We start from the raw sequence: 18,732 nt of genomic DNA on the forward strand, positions 1-18,732 counted from the left end.
TCCCCTTTATCTCTTTATTTTTCCAACCGTACTAAAATGCCTATTTATCTTTCAGTTTTCAGTTCTGATGAAGGCTACAGGCCCAAAACATTCTATTGTGTCTTTCTCTTTACAAATGCTGACTGACTTGCATTTCCTGTTTTTACTTCTGACTAATGTCTGTAGATTGGCAGCTGCTTGTAAATTCCTGACTGTTGCCCATGTGGAGAGACAAGACAAAACCAGCAGCAAACAATTGGCTTTTTAAAATCTCCATTTTATGCGTTTGAAGTGCGTTAAACACATGCTAGATATATAAAAAAAAGTGCAGATTATATGTCAATGACTCATCAATAGTTACTGATAATAATGCCATGATTTCCTTATTCTAATGGGTCTCCCGTGGCATTGCTCACAGCAAGCTAGGATGAAGGGAATTTCCTCAGGGTGCGTTAGTCATGCTGTCGATGTAGGTAGGGGGGATCTGCAGCTTCCTAGTGGTAGAAATGTGCCACAGAACGGCGATACCCAAATAAGGAGTGCACGACGTACATTATAGACATAGATAGGTGAATAATATAGCTGGGCAATGTCAGTACAGCCCCGTGATATGACATTTCAAAGCCTGGAAATATGTTTCACATCAACTCTTTCCAACAGAGATGGTTGGGGGAAAACATAAAAAGAAGCAGAAAAATTAGCTTTTAAGAAAAAGATTGACACCTTCTCCTCAAGTGGATTTTTGGCCTAAACACAGTTTCACATCTTCATGTGCTAACCTTACAGACTTAAGTTTATCAACATCTTCCCACGGACCTCTTCACACTGGTTCTACCAGAAGTCCTACTGCTTTCTGAAGGGCAGGTTCCCAGTGTGATCAGCCACTTCACACGTGTTACCCTGTGTCACAAATCAGTTCTCTTGGATTTCCGCCATGATGAACCGCACCTCATTAATTAAGAAACCTTAATCGAAAGGGTGAACCCTAACAGTTACCTTCCCCATCGAACGGGCCCTGGCTTGGCAGCTGCTTCTTCTCGTATTCCTTTCCGCAGGAGAAGAGAAAAATGAAAGTTAAGTTAGTGTTTGCGTTCACCTTTCTGTCAGTAACAGCTCACAGGAAACATTCTATGAGGGGGGGAGACGGGAAGAAAATGAACAGACAAAGAGGGCAGGGCAGAAAGAAAGACTTGAATTTGTGAAGCACCATTCATGACCTTAGAACATCCCAAATTGCTTTACTGCTAATGAAGTACTTTTTGAAGTGTAGTCACTGTTGTAATGTAGCAGCCAATTTATGCACAGCAAGGTTGCACAAACAGCAATGTGATAATGATCAGATAATCTGTTATAGTGATGTTGGTTGAGGGATAAATAAGCATTGGTCAGGACACTGGGGAGAACTCCCCTCCTCTTCTTCAAAATAGTGCCATGGGATCTTTTATATCCACCTGAGGGGGCAAACGGGGCTTTGATTTAACATTTCATCAGTACTACACTGGATTGTTAGCCTGGATTATGCACTCAAGTTCCTGGTGGGGGATTTGAACCCACAACCTTCTGGCTCAGAGGGGAGAGTGCTACTATTCAGCCAAGGCTGACCTGTTGAGAATTAAAAGTAGAATAAGGGAGAGAGCGGGAACGAAGAGCTTCAGAAGAATAGGGAGGAGGTGTGTTTTGCTTGCAGCAGTGTCCTAGAAATTAGTCTTTAACTCCTGGAGACTCCATGGCAATCCTGGAGGGTTGGCAACCCTAGTCGAGAGGCCAAAAGGGCAGGGAGTGGGAAAATGATGAAGAGTGAAGAGCAACATTGCAGGACACTGAGTTAGTGCTATAGTGAAGGGCGAGAGGAAGATTCACCTGGTTTGGAAACAAAACAGAAGACAACGCCGAGCCTGCCTTGTTGAAGAATGTAAGATGTATTGGATAAATGTTGGGGAAGTGTTCCACTTGTCTATTGTGTGTGTAGCAAAAACAGAAGCAAGAACTTTATAAACTATTGGCAAGCTTTATATCTGTTTGTTGAAATCTCCATTTTTATATATGTTTATTATGTTATACATGTTTGTAAAGGGGATACAATAGGGTGCTCATACGACGTCCACTATGTGCAAGATTTTGAAAAATGTTGGAAAGACAGAAAGGTCGAAAGATAAAATAGATAGGAAGATTGACAGTTACATAGAAAGAAGGATAGAAAAACAGACGGAGGGGGATGGATAAGTAGATACATAAACAGCTCCAAAGACAGACAGAAAGATTAATAGATAGACAAATAGAAAGATAAAAGATACATAGACAGATCGGAAGAGCAATAGATACACAGATAGATAGAAAGACAGACAGCAAGGTAGACAGACATCACACACCCCTCAGACTGTTCACAATACAGTAATTTCTGTCCCCTTTACATTACAGAGCAGGAAACAGTTCCATTGTTTAGTTGTTTCTATTGGTGCTACATTTGTCCTGTTTATACTGCAAACATGCTTTTAAAGTAACTGCACGTGTACAATAGCTCAGTTGGTACAGGGGAGCAAAGGAGAAGCTCTGAGTAAGCAGTCTGTGGCGAAATATGAGCAGGCTGCCTGCAACCAGAGCCAAGATGGACAATCCGATGCGAGTCCTGCCATCAGGTGCCATTGAGCTGTGCCATTAGTTGCCGTTTGCCATCAGAGGCACCCAGCGACACTCCCTTCCTCCCAAATAGGCTTTCAGTACCCCCAACACCGCCGTGTTGGGGGTACTGAAAGCCTATTTGGGAGGAAGGGAGCAAAAATAATAAGGGTTCGATAATCTGACCCTTTAGATTACTTCATACATTTCATGGCATTAGGTATTTTCTTCTATTATACACTAAACCTATTCTGCTGATCTTATTCAGTGCTGCGTCTGCTTGTGTGCCAGTCCTGACACCCAAGGCATGCTGTGTCACATATGATAAATGGAGTAATGGGAAAATGGAATTGAGGTGCAGATCAGCCTTGATCTAACATTCATTCATCTGACGAAGGAGATAATCTCCGAAAGCTTGTGATTTTAAAATAAATTTGTTGGACTATAACCTGGTGTTGCAAGATTCCTTACATTGATCTAACAGAATGGTGGAGCTTGCTCGAGGGGGTTAATGGCCTACTCCTGTTCCTAATGTTCCTATGATAAATATCCATGTCATGCTACAGCTTTGCCGAGAGATATTAGCTATGATAGAGGATGCCTCTGTGCGCTAGGCATAGGCTGCTGAAACCTATTGATTTTAGCAAGCATGAAGTAATAAAGTCTATGTGGAGAGACAAGAGAAGCTGGGATTGTTCTCCTTAGAGCAAAGAAGATGAAGGAAAGATTTAATAGAGGTGTTCAAAATAGATAGGGTAAATAAGGAGAAACTGTTTCCACTCACAGGAGGGTCGACAACAAGAGAACAAAGATTTAAAATAATTGGCAAAAGAACTAGGTCCTATCCGCCATCTCAGGTGGACATAAAAGATCCCACAACCACCGTTTCAAAGAAGAGCAGGAGAGTTCTCCCTGGTGTCCTGGCCAACATTTATCCCTCAAACGACATCACTAAAAAACAGATCCGCTGGCCATTGTCTCATTGCTGTTTGTGGGATCTTGCTGTGCGCAAATTGGCTGCCGTGTTTCCTACAATACAACAGTGAGTACACTTCAAAAGTATTTAATTGGCTGTAAAGCGCGGTGGGACGTCGTGAGGTCATGAAAGGCTCTATATAAATGCAAGTTCTTCCTTCCTCCTAATGCTAATCCCACCACATTGTTCAGCTACTTGACCTCAGTCTGGACAGAAATAGGGGATGAAAATTGACCTAGGTAAATTTAAATATGGAATTCCTTTATTTTTTTCCCCAACTTTCTCACCTCCTCTTGCACTGGGGTATTTGTTCTACAGCTGCCAACAGTCCTCCGGTACATTACTCAACAAAGTATTGGCAGGCAGACATGAAAAGATCAACTGGTCCGTCAAGCCTGTCCTGTATCATTGTGATGCCTTATGCATCATGATTAAGACATTCCCCCCACCCATTCGGTGTCGTGTGATCTCCTGGGAGAGGCGAAAGACCAGATAAAAGCCCACAGCCGATTAGGGGGGGAAAAAGAAAAAAATCGGGAAAATTCCTCTCTGATTTCTCTCAGCGATTGAAACTAGTCCTGGAGACCGCGTCGTCCATGAGTTATATTATTTGGTACCTACCCCTTGTATAAACCCAAACCAAAATGAACAAATTTGGTTTTAGCTAGAGTCCAGGGCAGTGAGACATTGCTGAAGCCATGTGTTCGGGTGAGATACCCTCATCAAAGCTTTGGCCTTCCCCTGTTGAGCACCAGAATACAAGAACGACAGCATTGCATTGTAGTCGCAACTAAACCGACTAAAACTGTGTCAGGCCCTCTGACTCTCCTGTTTCCACTCGAATCTCTGCTCAATTCTACTTTTCATTCTCAGTTTTAGTAAGTTTGGTTCAGGAGTTTTGAAACACTAGCACTCCCGCGCTTCAATTCTCTTCACTCTCACTGCAAAAAGTCGATTCCACCAATATTACCGCATCGGATTGAGCTGAAAAAATGAGCCCTGAGCTCAGATTTCCCACACAGGCCCAGCACGACCGAGCACAGGGGCCTGAATCTGGCAGCGAGCTTTGGTCAGAGAGGATACTGGGAGCTGGCTTTGTCTAGGCAGAGTGCCTTCTCCGAGCGTACTGCCCTGTGAAGGTTTCAAACACTCTACTTGGCAAAGGGCCAAGGGGAGCGATGCCAGCTCCCTGGGATCCTTATACTTGTAAAGCCACAGCCCTGTTCATTTAACTTATATTCAGCGGTACTCGTTAAAGTAATACAGATACTTTAAAGGAGTCATGAAAGAAATCTGGCTTTGTTTAGATGCATACCTGTTTTTCTTGGTGGCTGATTAAAGTGAGTGGATGAACACTTTCTGCTCTTCACACATAATGTCAGAATCAAAGACTCCCAAGTCAGGTGGAGCACGGGTTATTTATGTCACATCAGGGGATGTGGAGCAAAGGCAGGAAAATGCAGCTGAGGTGCCGATCAGCCGTGATCTAAGGAAGAACTTGCATTTATATCGCTCCTTTTACAACTTCAGGACGTCCCAAAGCACTTCACAGCCAATGAAGTACTTTTGAAGTGTAGCCGCTGTTGTAACGTGGGAAACACGGCAGCCAATTTCCACACAGCGAGGTCCCACAAACAGCAATGAGATAAATGATCAAATCATCTGTTTTAGGCGTTGGTTGAGGGATAAAATGTTGGCCAGGACGCCATTTAACTGAATGGCAGAGCAGGCCCCAAGGGGTTGAATGGCCTACTCCTGTTCCTGATGTCACTATGTTACTTACTATGCTTCTCAATCCTTGATGACGTGCCATTACCCAACCTCAGAAGATCATCCCTCCTCCAACAGTGTGACATCTCACATTTACCAAACCAGATACCCTCTGTTGCATTGCCAGACAAAATTCCCAGTTTCATCCTAAATTGGGGGTAATTTTAATTCCTTGCACTTGTGCCCACAAGGAACTGGGCTCCAATCGCATGTCCCAAACCCACTCTTCCATATCTGGCTTGTTTGGTCATTAACTCCTCTCACCACCACCTCCGCTCCATCACTGGTGCCAAAACCCTCAGTCATCATGGCTCTTCGCTATGAAATTCTCTTCCTAAACCATTCGTCCTGCTATCTCTCTCCCCAACTTCAAAAGCCTCCTCAGAACTTACTGCTTTGACCGTAGAGTCACCTCCCTTAAACTCTCCTACTTACTACTCGGTTCCCACCTCTCCCACTTTAAACTGCCTTGGGACGTTTGTTATGTTGAAGGAGCTATATTAATGTCAGTTACTGCTGTTGAGACTGGTCAAACTCCTTTAACTAATAGGTCTGAGCTTGGCTTAGTGCCAGCACACTCATTTCTGAGTCAGAAGGCTGTGAGATCACTCCCCATGCCAAACTTGAGTTTGCTGAACACCTCCGCTCTGTCCGCATGCGTGACCCTGACCTACCGGTCGTTTGCTATTTTAATTCCCCGTCCCACTCCCACTCTGACCTCTCTGTCCTCAGCCTCTTGCACTGTTCCAATGAAGCTCAATGGAAGCTCGAGGAACAGCACCTCATCTTTCATTCCAGACTCAACATTGATTTCAATAACTTCAGATTACAAACACTGCTCCCATTTTCTCGGTCAGCTAGTGCTGGTAATGGTTCTGCTGTTGACATTTACAGCTACTCTTGACCAATCTTTTGTTTCTTAACCTGTCCCATTACCACCTTCCTTGCCTTGCACCATCATCCCTTTTGTCATTTAATCATTTGTGCCCTCTACCCTATCACAGACCTTCCCTTTTGTTCTTTCCTCTCCTCCCCACCCCTCCCTCCCCCTCCTTTCCCTGGCTCTGTACTTGCTTAAAAATTTTAACTCTTTAACATCTTCCAGTTCTGACAAAAGGTCTTCGACCTGAAACGTTAACTCTGTTTCTTTCTCCACAGATGCTGCCTCACTTGCTGAGCTTCTCCAGCATTTTCTGTTTTTATTTCAGATTTCCAGCATCTGCGGTATTTTGCTTTTGATTGAGTGTATGATCCTGGCTGATACTTCAGTGCGGTACAGAGGGAGTGCTGCATTGTCAGAAGTGCTGCCTTTAAACGAAAGCCCTATCTGCTTGTTTGGGCCAATGTAAAATATCCTATAGGACCATTCAAAGAAGAACAGGGGAATTCTCCTGGTGTCCTGACCAACATTCATCCCTCAACCAACACCACCGAAAACAGAGAGAGAGAAAACTAGCTTCTCTTGGTCTATCTGATGTGGATTTCAACCCAGGGTCCAGATGTGAAGTGGCAAAATCTTGGTCTGAGGTGGGTCCACACTGGAGGAATTAACAGCTCTCACAGATAAAGAAAAGAACGGCATTTATATAGCACCTTTCACGACCTCAGGATGTCCCAAAGCGCTTTACAGCCAATGAATTACTTTTGAAGTGTAGTCACTGTTGCATTGTAAGAAACACAGCAGCCAATTTGCACACAGCAAGGTCCCACAAACAGCAATGTGATAATGACCGGATTATCTGTTTTTTAGTGATGTTGGTTGAGGGATAAATGTTGGCCAGGATGCCAGGGAGAACTCTCCTGCTCTCTCTTCAAATAGTGATGTGGGATCTTTTACGTCCACCTGAGAGGGCGGATGGGGCCTTGGTTTAATATCTCATCCAAAAGACAACACCTCTGACAGTGCAGTATTGAGAGTGTCAGCTTCGATTTTGTGCCCATGGAGTGGGATTACGAACCCACAACCTTCTATCCTCAGAAGCAAAGAGTGCTACCAACTGAGCCATGGTCAGATACTGGATCATGAACTAAACTTCTCAGAAGTCAAGTTACCGTGTTTACCAGTGAAGGAGGATATACTGCCTCCATCCCTCTAACATCCTATACGTAGTTTTAATGAGAACTCAGGTCCTCTTTATATACACAGCTGCCAGTCACAGGCTCTATTTCCGCAGCAGATATAAATCAGGTGACACCAGTGTCTCTGGTGGTGCACAGCACCACGTCAAGGAATGGTTCCTCCTGCATTGCCACAGGCTCAGCTCCTCCTGCTTTTGCTCCGAGTGCTTTTGACAAGGGCCCACATGGCAGATTGGTCCAAAAATTAAAGGTCCATGGGATCCAATGGAATGTGGCAAATTGGATCCAAAATTGGCTCAGTGGCAGGAAGCAAAGGGTAAAGGTTGACGGGTGTTTTTGCGATTGGAAGGCTGTTTCCGGTGGGGTGCCGCAGGGCTTGGTACTAAGTCCTTTGCTTTTTGTGGTATACATTAACGATTTGCACTTAAACATAGGGGGCATGATTAAGAAATTTGCGGATGACACAAAGATAGGCCGTGTGGTTGATAGTGAGGAGGAAAGCTGTAGACTGCAGGAAGATATCAATGGACTGGTCAGATGGGCAGAAAAGTGGCAAATGGAGTTCAATCCGGAGAAGTGTGAGGTAATGCATTTGGGGAGAGCAAACAAGGCAAGGGAATACACAATAAATGGGAGGATACTGAGAGGTGTAGAGGAAGTGAGGGACCTTGGAGTACACGTCTACAGATCCCTGAAGGTAGCAGCACAGGTAGATAAGGTGGTTAAGAAGACATATGGAATGCTTTCCTTTATTAGCCGAGACACAGAATATGTTATGCTGGAACTCTATAAAACACTAGTTAGGCTACAGCTTGAGTACTGTGCACAGTTCTGGTCACCACATTACAGGAAGGATGTAATTGCACCAGAGAGGGTGTAGAGGGGATTTAAGAGAATGTTGCCAGGACTGGAGAATTTTAGCTATGATGACAGATTGGATAGGCTGGGGTTGTTTTCCTTGGAACAGAGGAGGCTGAGGGGTGATTTGATTGAGGTGTATAAAATTATGAGGGGCCTAGATAGAGTGGATAGGAAGGACCTATTTCCCTTAGCGGAGGGGTCAATAACCAGGGTTCATAGATTTAAAGTGATTGGTAGAAGGATTAGAGTGGAAATGAGGAAATTTATTTTCACCCAGAGGGTGGCGGGGGTCTGGAACTCACTGCCTGAGAGGGTGGTCGAGGCAGAAACCCTCAACTCATTTAAAAAATACCTGGATGTGCACCTGAAGAGCTGTGACCTACAGGGCTACGGACCAAACGCGGGAAAGTGGGATTAGGCTGGGTGGCTTCGTTTCTCAGCCTGCGCGGGCACGATGGGCCGAATGGCCTCCTTCTGTGCTGTAAATTTTCTATGATTCTATGAGTTCCCAGCCTGCCGATATATCAGGGAAGATACGTCACCAGAAAACAGGAGTCACTGTCTGCTCCAACGAAGGAACACCTCCACCTGACCTCGGCCAGAAGGTCAAGATGCTATCATTGGAGAGAGAGAGAGAGACAGATAATAAGACACAGAGAAAAAGAGAGAGACAGAGACAGAGAAAAAGAGAGAGGGACAGTGAGAGCCTAAGAAAAAGAAACAAGAGACACAGAAAGAGAGAAACAGAGACAAAGAGAGAGAGTGAGACAATGAGAGACAGACAAAGAGAGAAACAGGGAGAGACTGAGAGAAGAGAGAACAGACGCAAGGAAAGAGACAAAGTGACAGATTGTGAAGAGAAACAGAATCAGAGAAAGAGAGAGACAAACAGTGAGAGACAGAGAGACAGACAGGGAAAGAGACAGTGAGACTGAATAAAAGAGAGAGAGGGACAAACAGTGAGAGACAGACAGGGAAAGAGACAGACTGAGTAAAAGAGAGAGAGGGACAAACAGTGAGAGACAGAGAGACAGACAGGGAAAGAGACAGTGAGACTGAGTAAAAGAGAGAGACAAAAGGTGAGAGACTGAGAAAAAGAGACAGAAAAGAAAGAGAAAGAGACAGAGAAAGGGATGGAGAAAGAGAGATAGAGAGAAAGAGGCAGAAAAAGAAAGGTAGGTAGAAAAAGAAAGACAAAGAAAGAAGTTGTTCTGTGTAATAGAAATAAGACATGAGATGAAAAACAATTGCATTTTCCAAATTTCAGCTCGAGCACAGACAGCACCTGCAGCAAACTGAATTTGCTAACTCAGGAGCAGGCTGTGCTCCCAGCTGTTCCAGCATGTCTAGAAAACTAGGCCAGAGAGACCAGCACATACCACGTAACTACTCAGTACCATGTTAAAATAAACTCGTGCAAGACCCAACAAAAGCTTTTTATTTCTGGTGAAACTTTCTCCCTCTAGCCCTGCGGGCAATGACCCGTGCTTGGGGCAAGGTCTGAGGAACATCAGAAATTGCTCGTACACCTCTCCCAAGTGTCAGTCTTGTACACTAAGCTTTAGCACAGTGTAAACTGTAGGGGCTTTCACAGTCGTGACCAACTGTACCTCATTTTGTCAATCGCACACTCGTGCTTCCCAGGTGGTAATCGAGAGCAGAAACCCCAGCTGATTATTCCCATCCTCTCGCTCAGCTTTCCCAGGAAGAAGAAGAATAACCTTCACAGCTGCGATGGATTACACCTGGGATCTTCCTGTTCCGGTATCATACAGTGCATTTACCCAATATACCATCAGGGAAACCTTGGTTGCACATTAAACGTTTAGCAAATGGTAATACACAGTTGAGGGATACCACACTGGCTAACGTGCCCCAGTGATAAATGCCCTTTATGCTGCGTTTGTCAGGTACTAGGCCTCAGGCTCCCGATGCATTGGTCACGAGCAGCTGGAGGCAAATCAGGTTCCTTTGGCCATCTGCCGGGTTGAACCGATCTTCCCGCTAAGTCCAACTGGCAATTTTACATGGTGGCTGCCACCGCCAACACGAGTCCCACACTTTCAACAACAGCAACTTGAATTTGTATCGCGCCCATAACCTAGTGAGGCGTCCCAAGGCGCTTCACAGGAGGGTAATCAGGCAAAATTTGATACCGAGCCAAAGAAGGAGATATTAGGGCAGGTGAACAAAGACTTGGTCAAAGAGGTAGGTTTTAAGGAGCATCTTGAGGAGAGATAGGTGGAGAGTCGGAGAAGTTTAGGGAGGGAATTCTAGAGCTGAGGGCCTAGGCAGCTGAAGGCACGGCCGCCGGTTGTTGAGCGAAGGAAGTGGTGGGGGGGGCGACGGGGGCAGGTTTGGAGACAGCAGGTCTAGCACCCCACTCCACGCAACACAAAAGCAGCTTACAATAATCGGACACACACTGTGCTTTCACCTCGTATCACCAGGCTTGTTACACATTCACAGGATTTTAGTACATGATACTTGCGAGTGATTAACAGGGTCACCCGACTAGTGGGTGTAAAGTCAACATAAATCACTGTGGTGCATTGGAGTGGAAATGTAATGTACTTTTAACCAAAACAGTTTGTTCCCGATTAAAATGTAAATGCAAAACAAACCTAATCGTGGGCTCTGAAGGGAAACCTTCTTCTTGCACCTTGTAATTTTTAAGATTTTCTTTTTCGATGATTTATTATTCACGGTCCCCTCCTAGCTCATTCCCCACACCACATACCATCCTCAGGCAGAGATGGGCACGTCACTGATTCACTCTCGGCTCTCTGCCAATTGGGATCTATAACTGGCCTCTAAAGATCAGCCTGCGTTAATTGCCCCTTCTGTTTGCTGCCCTTTTCCAACCCATAGAATCATACAGCGCAGAAGGAGGCCACTCGGCCCATTGTGCCTGTGCCAGCTCTTTGAAAGAGCTATCCAATTAGCCCCACTAATCCAGTGCTCTTTCCCCATAGCCTTGTAAATTTTTCCTTTTCAAGTGTATTTCCAATTCCCTTTTGAAAGGCAGTTGAGAGGAAGTGATCACTGTACATGTCTTGGCTTGTATTGGGTTAATTCATCTTTAAATAAATGACCAGATAATCTGACGTTTAGTGATGTTGGTTGAGGGATAAATATTGGCTGGTACACCAAGAGAACTCCCCTGTTCTTCTGCAAAGTGCCAGGGGATCTTTTACACCCACCTGAGAGGACAGAGTCTCAGTTTAACATCTTATCTGAAAGAAGGCACCTCTGACATTGCAGCACTCCCTCAGTACTGCACTGGGAGGTCAGCCTAGTGCTCAAGTCCCTGGCTTGAACCTACAACTTTCTGACTCAGTAGGCAGGAGTGCGCCCCACTGAGTCACGGCTGACACCTTAGTGGTTAGACAAAGGCCAAACTTGGGTTTTAAAAGCCTACAAGCTGCACGAAGATGGAAAATACAGAGGTGGAAGGAACGACTTAGTACTGAGGCATGGGAAAGAATCTATTAGAGTGGGAGACCGGACAGCGAGTCTTGATTTCAATATACAGTCTACTCTTCGTTCAAAGTTGCTTAATTCAAATCATCTGATAATTCAATTTTTTTCCCCACAAAACACAAACTGAATTATTAGGAGTGTTACATAGACATCGAGTCCACAGCACAGAGGTGAGGTGAGAGTGACTGCCCTTGACATCAAGGCAGCATTTGACCGAGTGTGGCACCAAGGAGCCCTTGTAAAACTGAAGTTTTACAGGGGGAAAGCTCCCCAGTGGCTGGAGTCATACCTAGCACAAAGGAAGATGGTAGTGGTTGTTAGAGGCCAATCATCCCCACCCCAGGGCATTGCTGCAGGAGTTCCTCAGGGCAGTGTCCTAGGCCCAACCATCTTCAGCTGCTTCATCAATGACCTTCCCTCCATCATAAGGTCAGAAATGGGGAGGTTCGCTCATGATTGCAAAGTGTTCAGTTCCATTCGCAATCCCTCAAATAATGAAGCAGTCTGAGCCCGCATGCAGCAAGACCTGGACAACATCCAGGCTTGGGCTCATAAGTGGCAAGTAACATTCGCGCCAGACAAGTGCCAGGCAATGACCATCTCCAACAAGAGAGAGTCTAACCACCTCCCCTTGACATTCAATGGCATTACCATCGCCGAATCCCCCACCATCAACATCCTGGGGGTCACCATTGACCAGAAACTTAACTGGACCAGCCATATAAATACTGTGGCTACAAGAGCAGGTCAGAGGCTGGGTGTTCTGCGGCGAGTGACTCATCCCCTGACTCCCCAAAGCCTTTCCACCATCTACAAGGCACAAGTCAGGAGTGTGATGGAATACTCTCCACTTGCCTGGATGAGTGCAGCTCCAACAACACTCAAGAAGCTCGACACCATCCAGGACAAAGCAGCCCGCTTGATTGGTACCCCACCCACCACCCTAAACATTCACTCCCTTTAGCACCGGCGCACCGTGGCTGCAGTGTGGACCATCCACAGGATGCACTGCAACAACTCGCCAAGGCTTCTTCGACAGCACCTCCCAAACCCGCGACCTCTACCATCTAGAAGGGCAAGAGCAGCAGGCACATGGGAACAACACCATCTGCACGTTCCCCTCCAAGTCACACACCATCCCGACTTGGAAATATATCGCCGTTCCTTCATTGTCGCTGGGTCAAAATCCTGTAACTCCCTTCCTAACAGCACAGTGGGAGAACCTTCACCACACGGACTGCAGCGGTTCAAGAAGGCGGCTCACCACCACCTTCTCAAGGGTAATTAGGGATGGGCAATAAATGCCAGCCTCGCCAGCGACACCCACATCCCATGAACGAATAAAAATAAAGAGGCCGATTGGCCCAACTGGTCTGTGCTGGTGTTTATGCTCCACACGAGCCTCCTCCCACCCCTCTTCATCTAACCCCATCAGCCAATCCTTCCATTCCTTTCTCCCTCATGTACTTATCTAGCTTCTTCTTAAATAGCATCTATGCTATTCGTCTCAGCCACTCCTTGTGGTAGTCGAATGCCGATGGTACATTCCCCTATCACCTATATCCTTAAACAATATCAGTCCAATAGCCAGTGAGCAATAACACCAAAAAAAAATACATGTCAGCTTTAAAACAGGAAATATAAACTCTGCCTGTACAGAGTACCAAGTGGGTTGAAGCGAGTCACGATACTAATTGAATCTAGAGCTGGTGCTGTAAATTGCCTCGGATTCAATCTTGCTGCTCATCAGGATTCCAGTACACCCTTGACTCAATTACAGTCTTCAATCTCACTGCCAGACATCTATTATCCAATGCGCATTAGGCCAAAAATTATCTCAACTGGGAATTGCAGATCCCAGCCAGTGATAAAATTAGGGTTGCCAACCCTCCAGGACTGCCCTGGAGACTCCAGGAATTAAAGATTTAATCTCCATGACGCTGCTAAAAATCACAGAGGCATTAAAAAAAAGTTCTTTTTCTTTGAACACTTTTGTTTCTTAGTTATCGGAGAAATGGTGGGGGGTGAATGCTGTTTAACTGACAGTCCAGATTCATCCAATCGGGTAACTAAAAGTCTGTTTGCTTTCCAATTGGACGTGGGAAGGCAAAGCACCGCGAGGATGGGCGTGTCGGGCAACCAATGGCGGGCGTGGGGGGGGCCGAGCGGTTAGAGGAGGGACGTCAGTGATGAAACTTCCAGGAATACGTCCAACCAGAGTTGGCATCCCTTTATAAAATGGCTGAACGCGAAGTCATTTCAGCCACATCTGGGACCAGAGGGGATTTAATTGGGGTAAATTTACTTATTTCAATAAAGAATGAACTTGCATTTATGTAGCCCTCTTCATGCTCTAGGACGTCCTAAAACGCTTCACAGCCAATGAAATACTTTTTTGAAGTGTAGTCACTGTTGTGATGTAGGAAACGTGGCAGCCAATTTACACACAAGGTCCCACAAACAGCAATATGATAATGACCAGATAATCTGTTTTAATGATGTTGGTAGAGGGATAAATATTGGTCAGGACACGGGGGAGAACTCCCCTGATCTTCTTCGAAATACATCCACCTGAGAGGGCAGACGGGGCCTCGGTTTAGCGTCTCATCCGAAAGACGGCACCTCCAACAATGCAGCACTCCCTCAGTACTGCACTGGGAGCTTCAGCCTGGATATACGGCTACAACACATAAGCCTTCCTTCGAGTAAGGCTTATCACTAGGAGCGCAGGATTGGTAAAATCGCCCTGAAATCTTCACGAGCGTGATTACGATAATGCTATGCACAGTGACCAGAGCAATTCCGACCCCCCATTTGTTTCTGAACCATCTGTTAGTATGTTGATGGAATGACTTTCTGACTGTGTCCATCCACACAGGACACACATCAGGCTTAGTGGCACCAATGTGCCATTGAGAAAACTGTACTTGACCTGGTCCACAGATGCCGCTCATTCCAATCATTTCATTAGCAAGTCACTAATTACAGAGTGAAATGGGCCTTCCCTTGTTTTTCATTACAAATTTAGGGTACGATTCACTGCTTTAAAGCCAGGCACTGTAATATTCAGTCTGAGGCCTCAATCACTAGCACTGTCTAGATATGGACAGCTCTGTGGAACAGAAGGATCGACATAGTAGCATAATCGTTCCATCTACCCTGGCAGACCAATTTGGGTTTGTGCCAGTGGGTGTTGGCAGAAGCAACACTGACACGAAGATGACAAAACACTAAAAAATCCCTAATTAAAAGGGCACTACAACGTAAACTGAAAGCTTTTAGACAGGCTAGACATGGGATCGTAGAATCATACACCACAGGAGGAGACCATTTGGGCCATCGTGCCGGGTCTTTGAGAGAGCTATCCAATTAGTCCCACTCCCTCTGCTCTTTCCCCATAGCCCTGCAAATATTTCCTTTTCAACTATATATCCAATTCCCTTTTGAAAGTTGCTATTGAATCTGCCTCCACCACCCTTTCAGGCAGCGCATTCCAGATCATAACAACTTGTTGCGTTAAAAAAAATTCTCCTCATCTCCCCCCTGGTTCTTTTGCCAATTACCATAAAACTTCTACGATATCGGATTCCGAAGACTCCACTACTGTGCCACAACGTTGGTGCATTGTAGCACAAGACTAATGTCATCCCCTTAATGTCAGACTGCAGTCCACCAACAGGTGGCCATGACATCGAGGGATGTGGGGGACAGGTAAAGCTAGGCGTTCTCAGAATACCGATCTTCTGCCCGTGGATAACGTCATCGTGAAGATGCAGAGGGGGAAATCATTGCTGGAGATGCGCTGGGGCAGGTAAATCCAGCTCAGTTGGAGCATTCCAACCTCGGAGTAGGGAGATTGTGGGGTCAAGCCATATTCCAGAACCTAAGCACAATAATCTAGGCTGACGCTTGGGAATACTGCATTATCAGCGATTATCAGAAACCAAATCCCCATCTTTCTGCTCATAGGAACATAGGAACAGGAGTAGACCATTCAGCCCCTCGGGGCCTGCTCCGCCATTTGATAAGATCATGGCTGATTTGTGATCTAACTCCATATACCTATCTTTGGCCCATATCCCTTAATATGGTTGCCAGGTAGATGTTAAAGTTCCCACGGCAAAGTAGTCCAAAGTAGAGTAGAAAGTTCTCCCAATGTTCTCCTTTAAGCAACAGCACTAAGACAGGTTAACTGGTTATCCACCTCACTGTGGGACCTTGCTGGTCCTTTACCTGACCTTGCTGTGTGCAATTAGCTGCTGTATTTGCCTATATGACAACAACAGTTCAAAAACACTTTGGAGCAGTCTCAAAGATGTGAAAGTGACGCTTAAGGAGTAGGGGTGGAACCATGTGAAGTCCCAGGGAGGAGAGGCGGTGGAGGAGGATGGCATGATGGACCACCTTAAACTTCGTAAGAAATATAAATAAAACAAAGTGCAAGTAAATGCTGTAAACCAGTTACAAATACACGATTACCACCACCAAAGTCACAAATACAGATAGTCAACGCAATAGAAAAGTGCTCAGGGGATTCTGAATTAACCCAATTATGGGAATGGATTAAACATTGAAGTGAGTCAATAATTTAAGGTTAAATTTTTCGATTGCGTGCTCCTGGTGTGGAGCCTCACCTGCTGAGAGTGAGTAACGAGCCGCACTTGTGTGGTTTCCCCAATACGTGCTCCCAGTGCGTGAGGCTCCTCTCCTGGCACAATCGGAATATGTACCATAAAGAAAAACTCACGGACAAGCAAAGGCCATCAAGCCCATCCCAGTAGTATTGCAACTCATCCAGTCTAGCGATTGAAAGCACTTTGAACTTAGGAACAGGACTAGGCCATTCAGCCTTCCCTTTGAGTGCTATTCCAAAGCAACTGTTAATCCAATTGAAATACCCTTCATACAAACACACGAAGCATAGGAACATAGAAACAGGAGTAGGCTATTCAGCCTCTCGAGCCCGTTCCTCCATTCAATTAGATTATGGCTGATCTGTATCTCAACTCCATCTAGCTTTTGTTCCATATTCCTTAATACTCTTGCCTAACAAAAATCTATCAATTTCAGTTTTGAAATTTTCAATTGACCCCCAGCCTCAACAGCATTTTTTGGGGAAAAGGGAGTTCCAGATTTCCATTACCTGTGAGCTTCCCTTACTTGGTAGATTATTCCAAAAAGATAATCCGTCATTGATCCAACACCAAAAACAACACTTACTTTCCGTCTGCCCAAGCTGGAGAACTTCTCCCTGTCCTCCATGACGGTCTTCAGGTTGGGTTGGGACCTGCGGTTGTTATTTTTCATGTTTGACGCGTTGTCGAAATGAACTCCGCTCACCACCGCTCTTCTGTACGAGGTAGACCTCAGCCCCCGGCGGAGCTGTCCCGGGCTGTCCAGTTCAGGATCAGTGTCTCCGTCCATCTCCAGTTTGGGGATAATCGGGGCGGTGGGGGTCTCCACCATACTCTGCACCCGCCGGCTCCTCGCGCTAAACTCCAGATTTTGGTTGTTTTGGTGATGGTTCTTGATCTTAATTCCCGACGCCAAGTCCTTGGGAATGATCTGCTGGGTCCCATTCTTCAACGAAACGGCACTGTTGGTGCTCAGGACAAAGTGCTGCTTCTCGGGCGTGGGAAGTGACTGGATGGAGGGCTGCCTCAGGAGCAAGAGCCGGCCATCCGGAGAAGGAGTCACATTCCCGTTACGGGAAGGGACAGCGGACCCATTACCATCCACTGGAAAATCAGTTACCAAAACGCCATCGATTTGGTAGGAGGCTGGCCTCGCCTTGGTGCGATGATTCAAAGACCCCGTGATAGGTGATTTGGGAGCTGACCTTCTCTTTCTCCACAGTGGGGTTATGGTAAGGTTGGACAGGTCAACCTCACTTTCCTGATCCATTCTGGCTGTCGAGGTTACGCATCACGAAGGCGATCACAAAACTCCATCGCCGTAACTCCTAAACAGGGTGTCCTGTCCGACAATGGAGGAAAATTGTGTTTCAAACTCTTCAGCAAGCTCGAACCTACAGAATACTACAGCAAAAGGAGAGAAAAAAACACGTTAATTAAACCGCACCAGACACAGCCTTTCCTCCCGATTACAAACACAAAAAGGATTGAGAAAGGAGGAAAGACCTCGTTCGTTGAAAGGTGTAAAGATAATGAGCATCCCATTTATTTTTCCATCCTTCCTCTTTCAGAATTAATAAAAAAAAGGAAATTTAAAAATCTGCAAATCATAAAAAAAATCAGAAAATAATGGAAATACATTGTAGGTCAGTCAGCACCTGTGATATCAGTGACCCAAAGGTTGCGAATTCAAATCCCACCATGGCAAGTTGTGGTAACTGAATTCAGTAAAATGTGCTAACCGTGGGCTGGCATCAGAAATCACCACGAGAGCTGTCGATTGTCACAAAAACCAAACTGGTTCACTAATGTCCTTCCGGGAAGGGAATCTGCCAATTCTACCTGTTCTGACCTTCACGTGACTCCAGTCCCACACTACGGGGGGTAATTTTATCCTAACTCACCGGGATCGGGTGGAACACCCCACTCAATATTGCTCTCCGTTGACTTCAATGGAGAGTGAAATCGGTCGAGGTGTAAAACCAGCGTTGCATCCGATCCCGTAAATTTCCCAACGGGCGGGTGAGCTTAAAATTGTCCACTACATGGTTGGCTTTGACTCTTAGAAAGTCCCACCATAAACCTTCTAAGGATAACTAGGGATCGGCAATAAACACAAGCCGTGCCAACGTCACCCATACCCCGAGAACAAATATTTCAAAATATTTTTTAAAAAATCTGTAAAGAGATTTGGCAAGTTAACATTTTGGGTCTATCCCTTTCAGAACAGTTACACAAGTTATATGGGAAACATTAACCTGTCTTATCTCTCTATAGATATTGACTTGTACTTTCAGCATTTTCGATTTCAGAAATAGTTTTGCCCTCACCCCG

The 18,732-nt window shown here is 45.5% G+C and overlaps 1 protein-coding gene across 3 annotated transcripts in view; it reads right to left on the reverse strand.

Annotated features, from left to right (window-relative positions):
• The window catches only part of LOC137331265 (rho guanine nucleotide exchange factor 26-like), a 139,157-nt gene that overhangs the window by 118,568 nt on the left and 1,857 nt on the right, over positions 1 to 18,732 (reverse strand). For all 3 annotated transcript variants that reach the window (XM_067994924.1, XM_067994923.1, XM_067994926.1), the window contains exons 2-3: positions 16,985 to 17,802; positions 976 to 1,024 (exon numbers count right to left, since the gene is read on the reverse strand). In XM_067994924.1, the coding sequence (XP_067851025.1) occupies positions 976 to 1,024; positions 16,985 to 17,668 (733 nt within the window). In that variant the 5' untranslated portion in view covers positions 17,669 to 17,802. The remainder of the gene's footprint in view (positions 1 to 975; positions 1,025 to 16,984; positions 17,803 to 18,732) is intronic.

Source organism: Heptranchias perlo, chromosome 13, assembly GCF_035084215.1.
Source record: "Heptranchias perlo isolate sHepPer1 chromosome 13, sHepPer1.hap1, whole genome shotgun sequence".
In the NCBI taxonomy this organism is placed as follows: Eukaryota; Metazoa; Chordata; class Chondrichthyes; order Hexanchiformes; family Hexanchidae; genus Heptranchias; species Heptranchias perlo.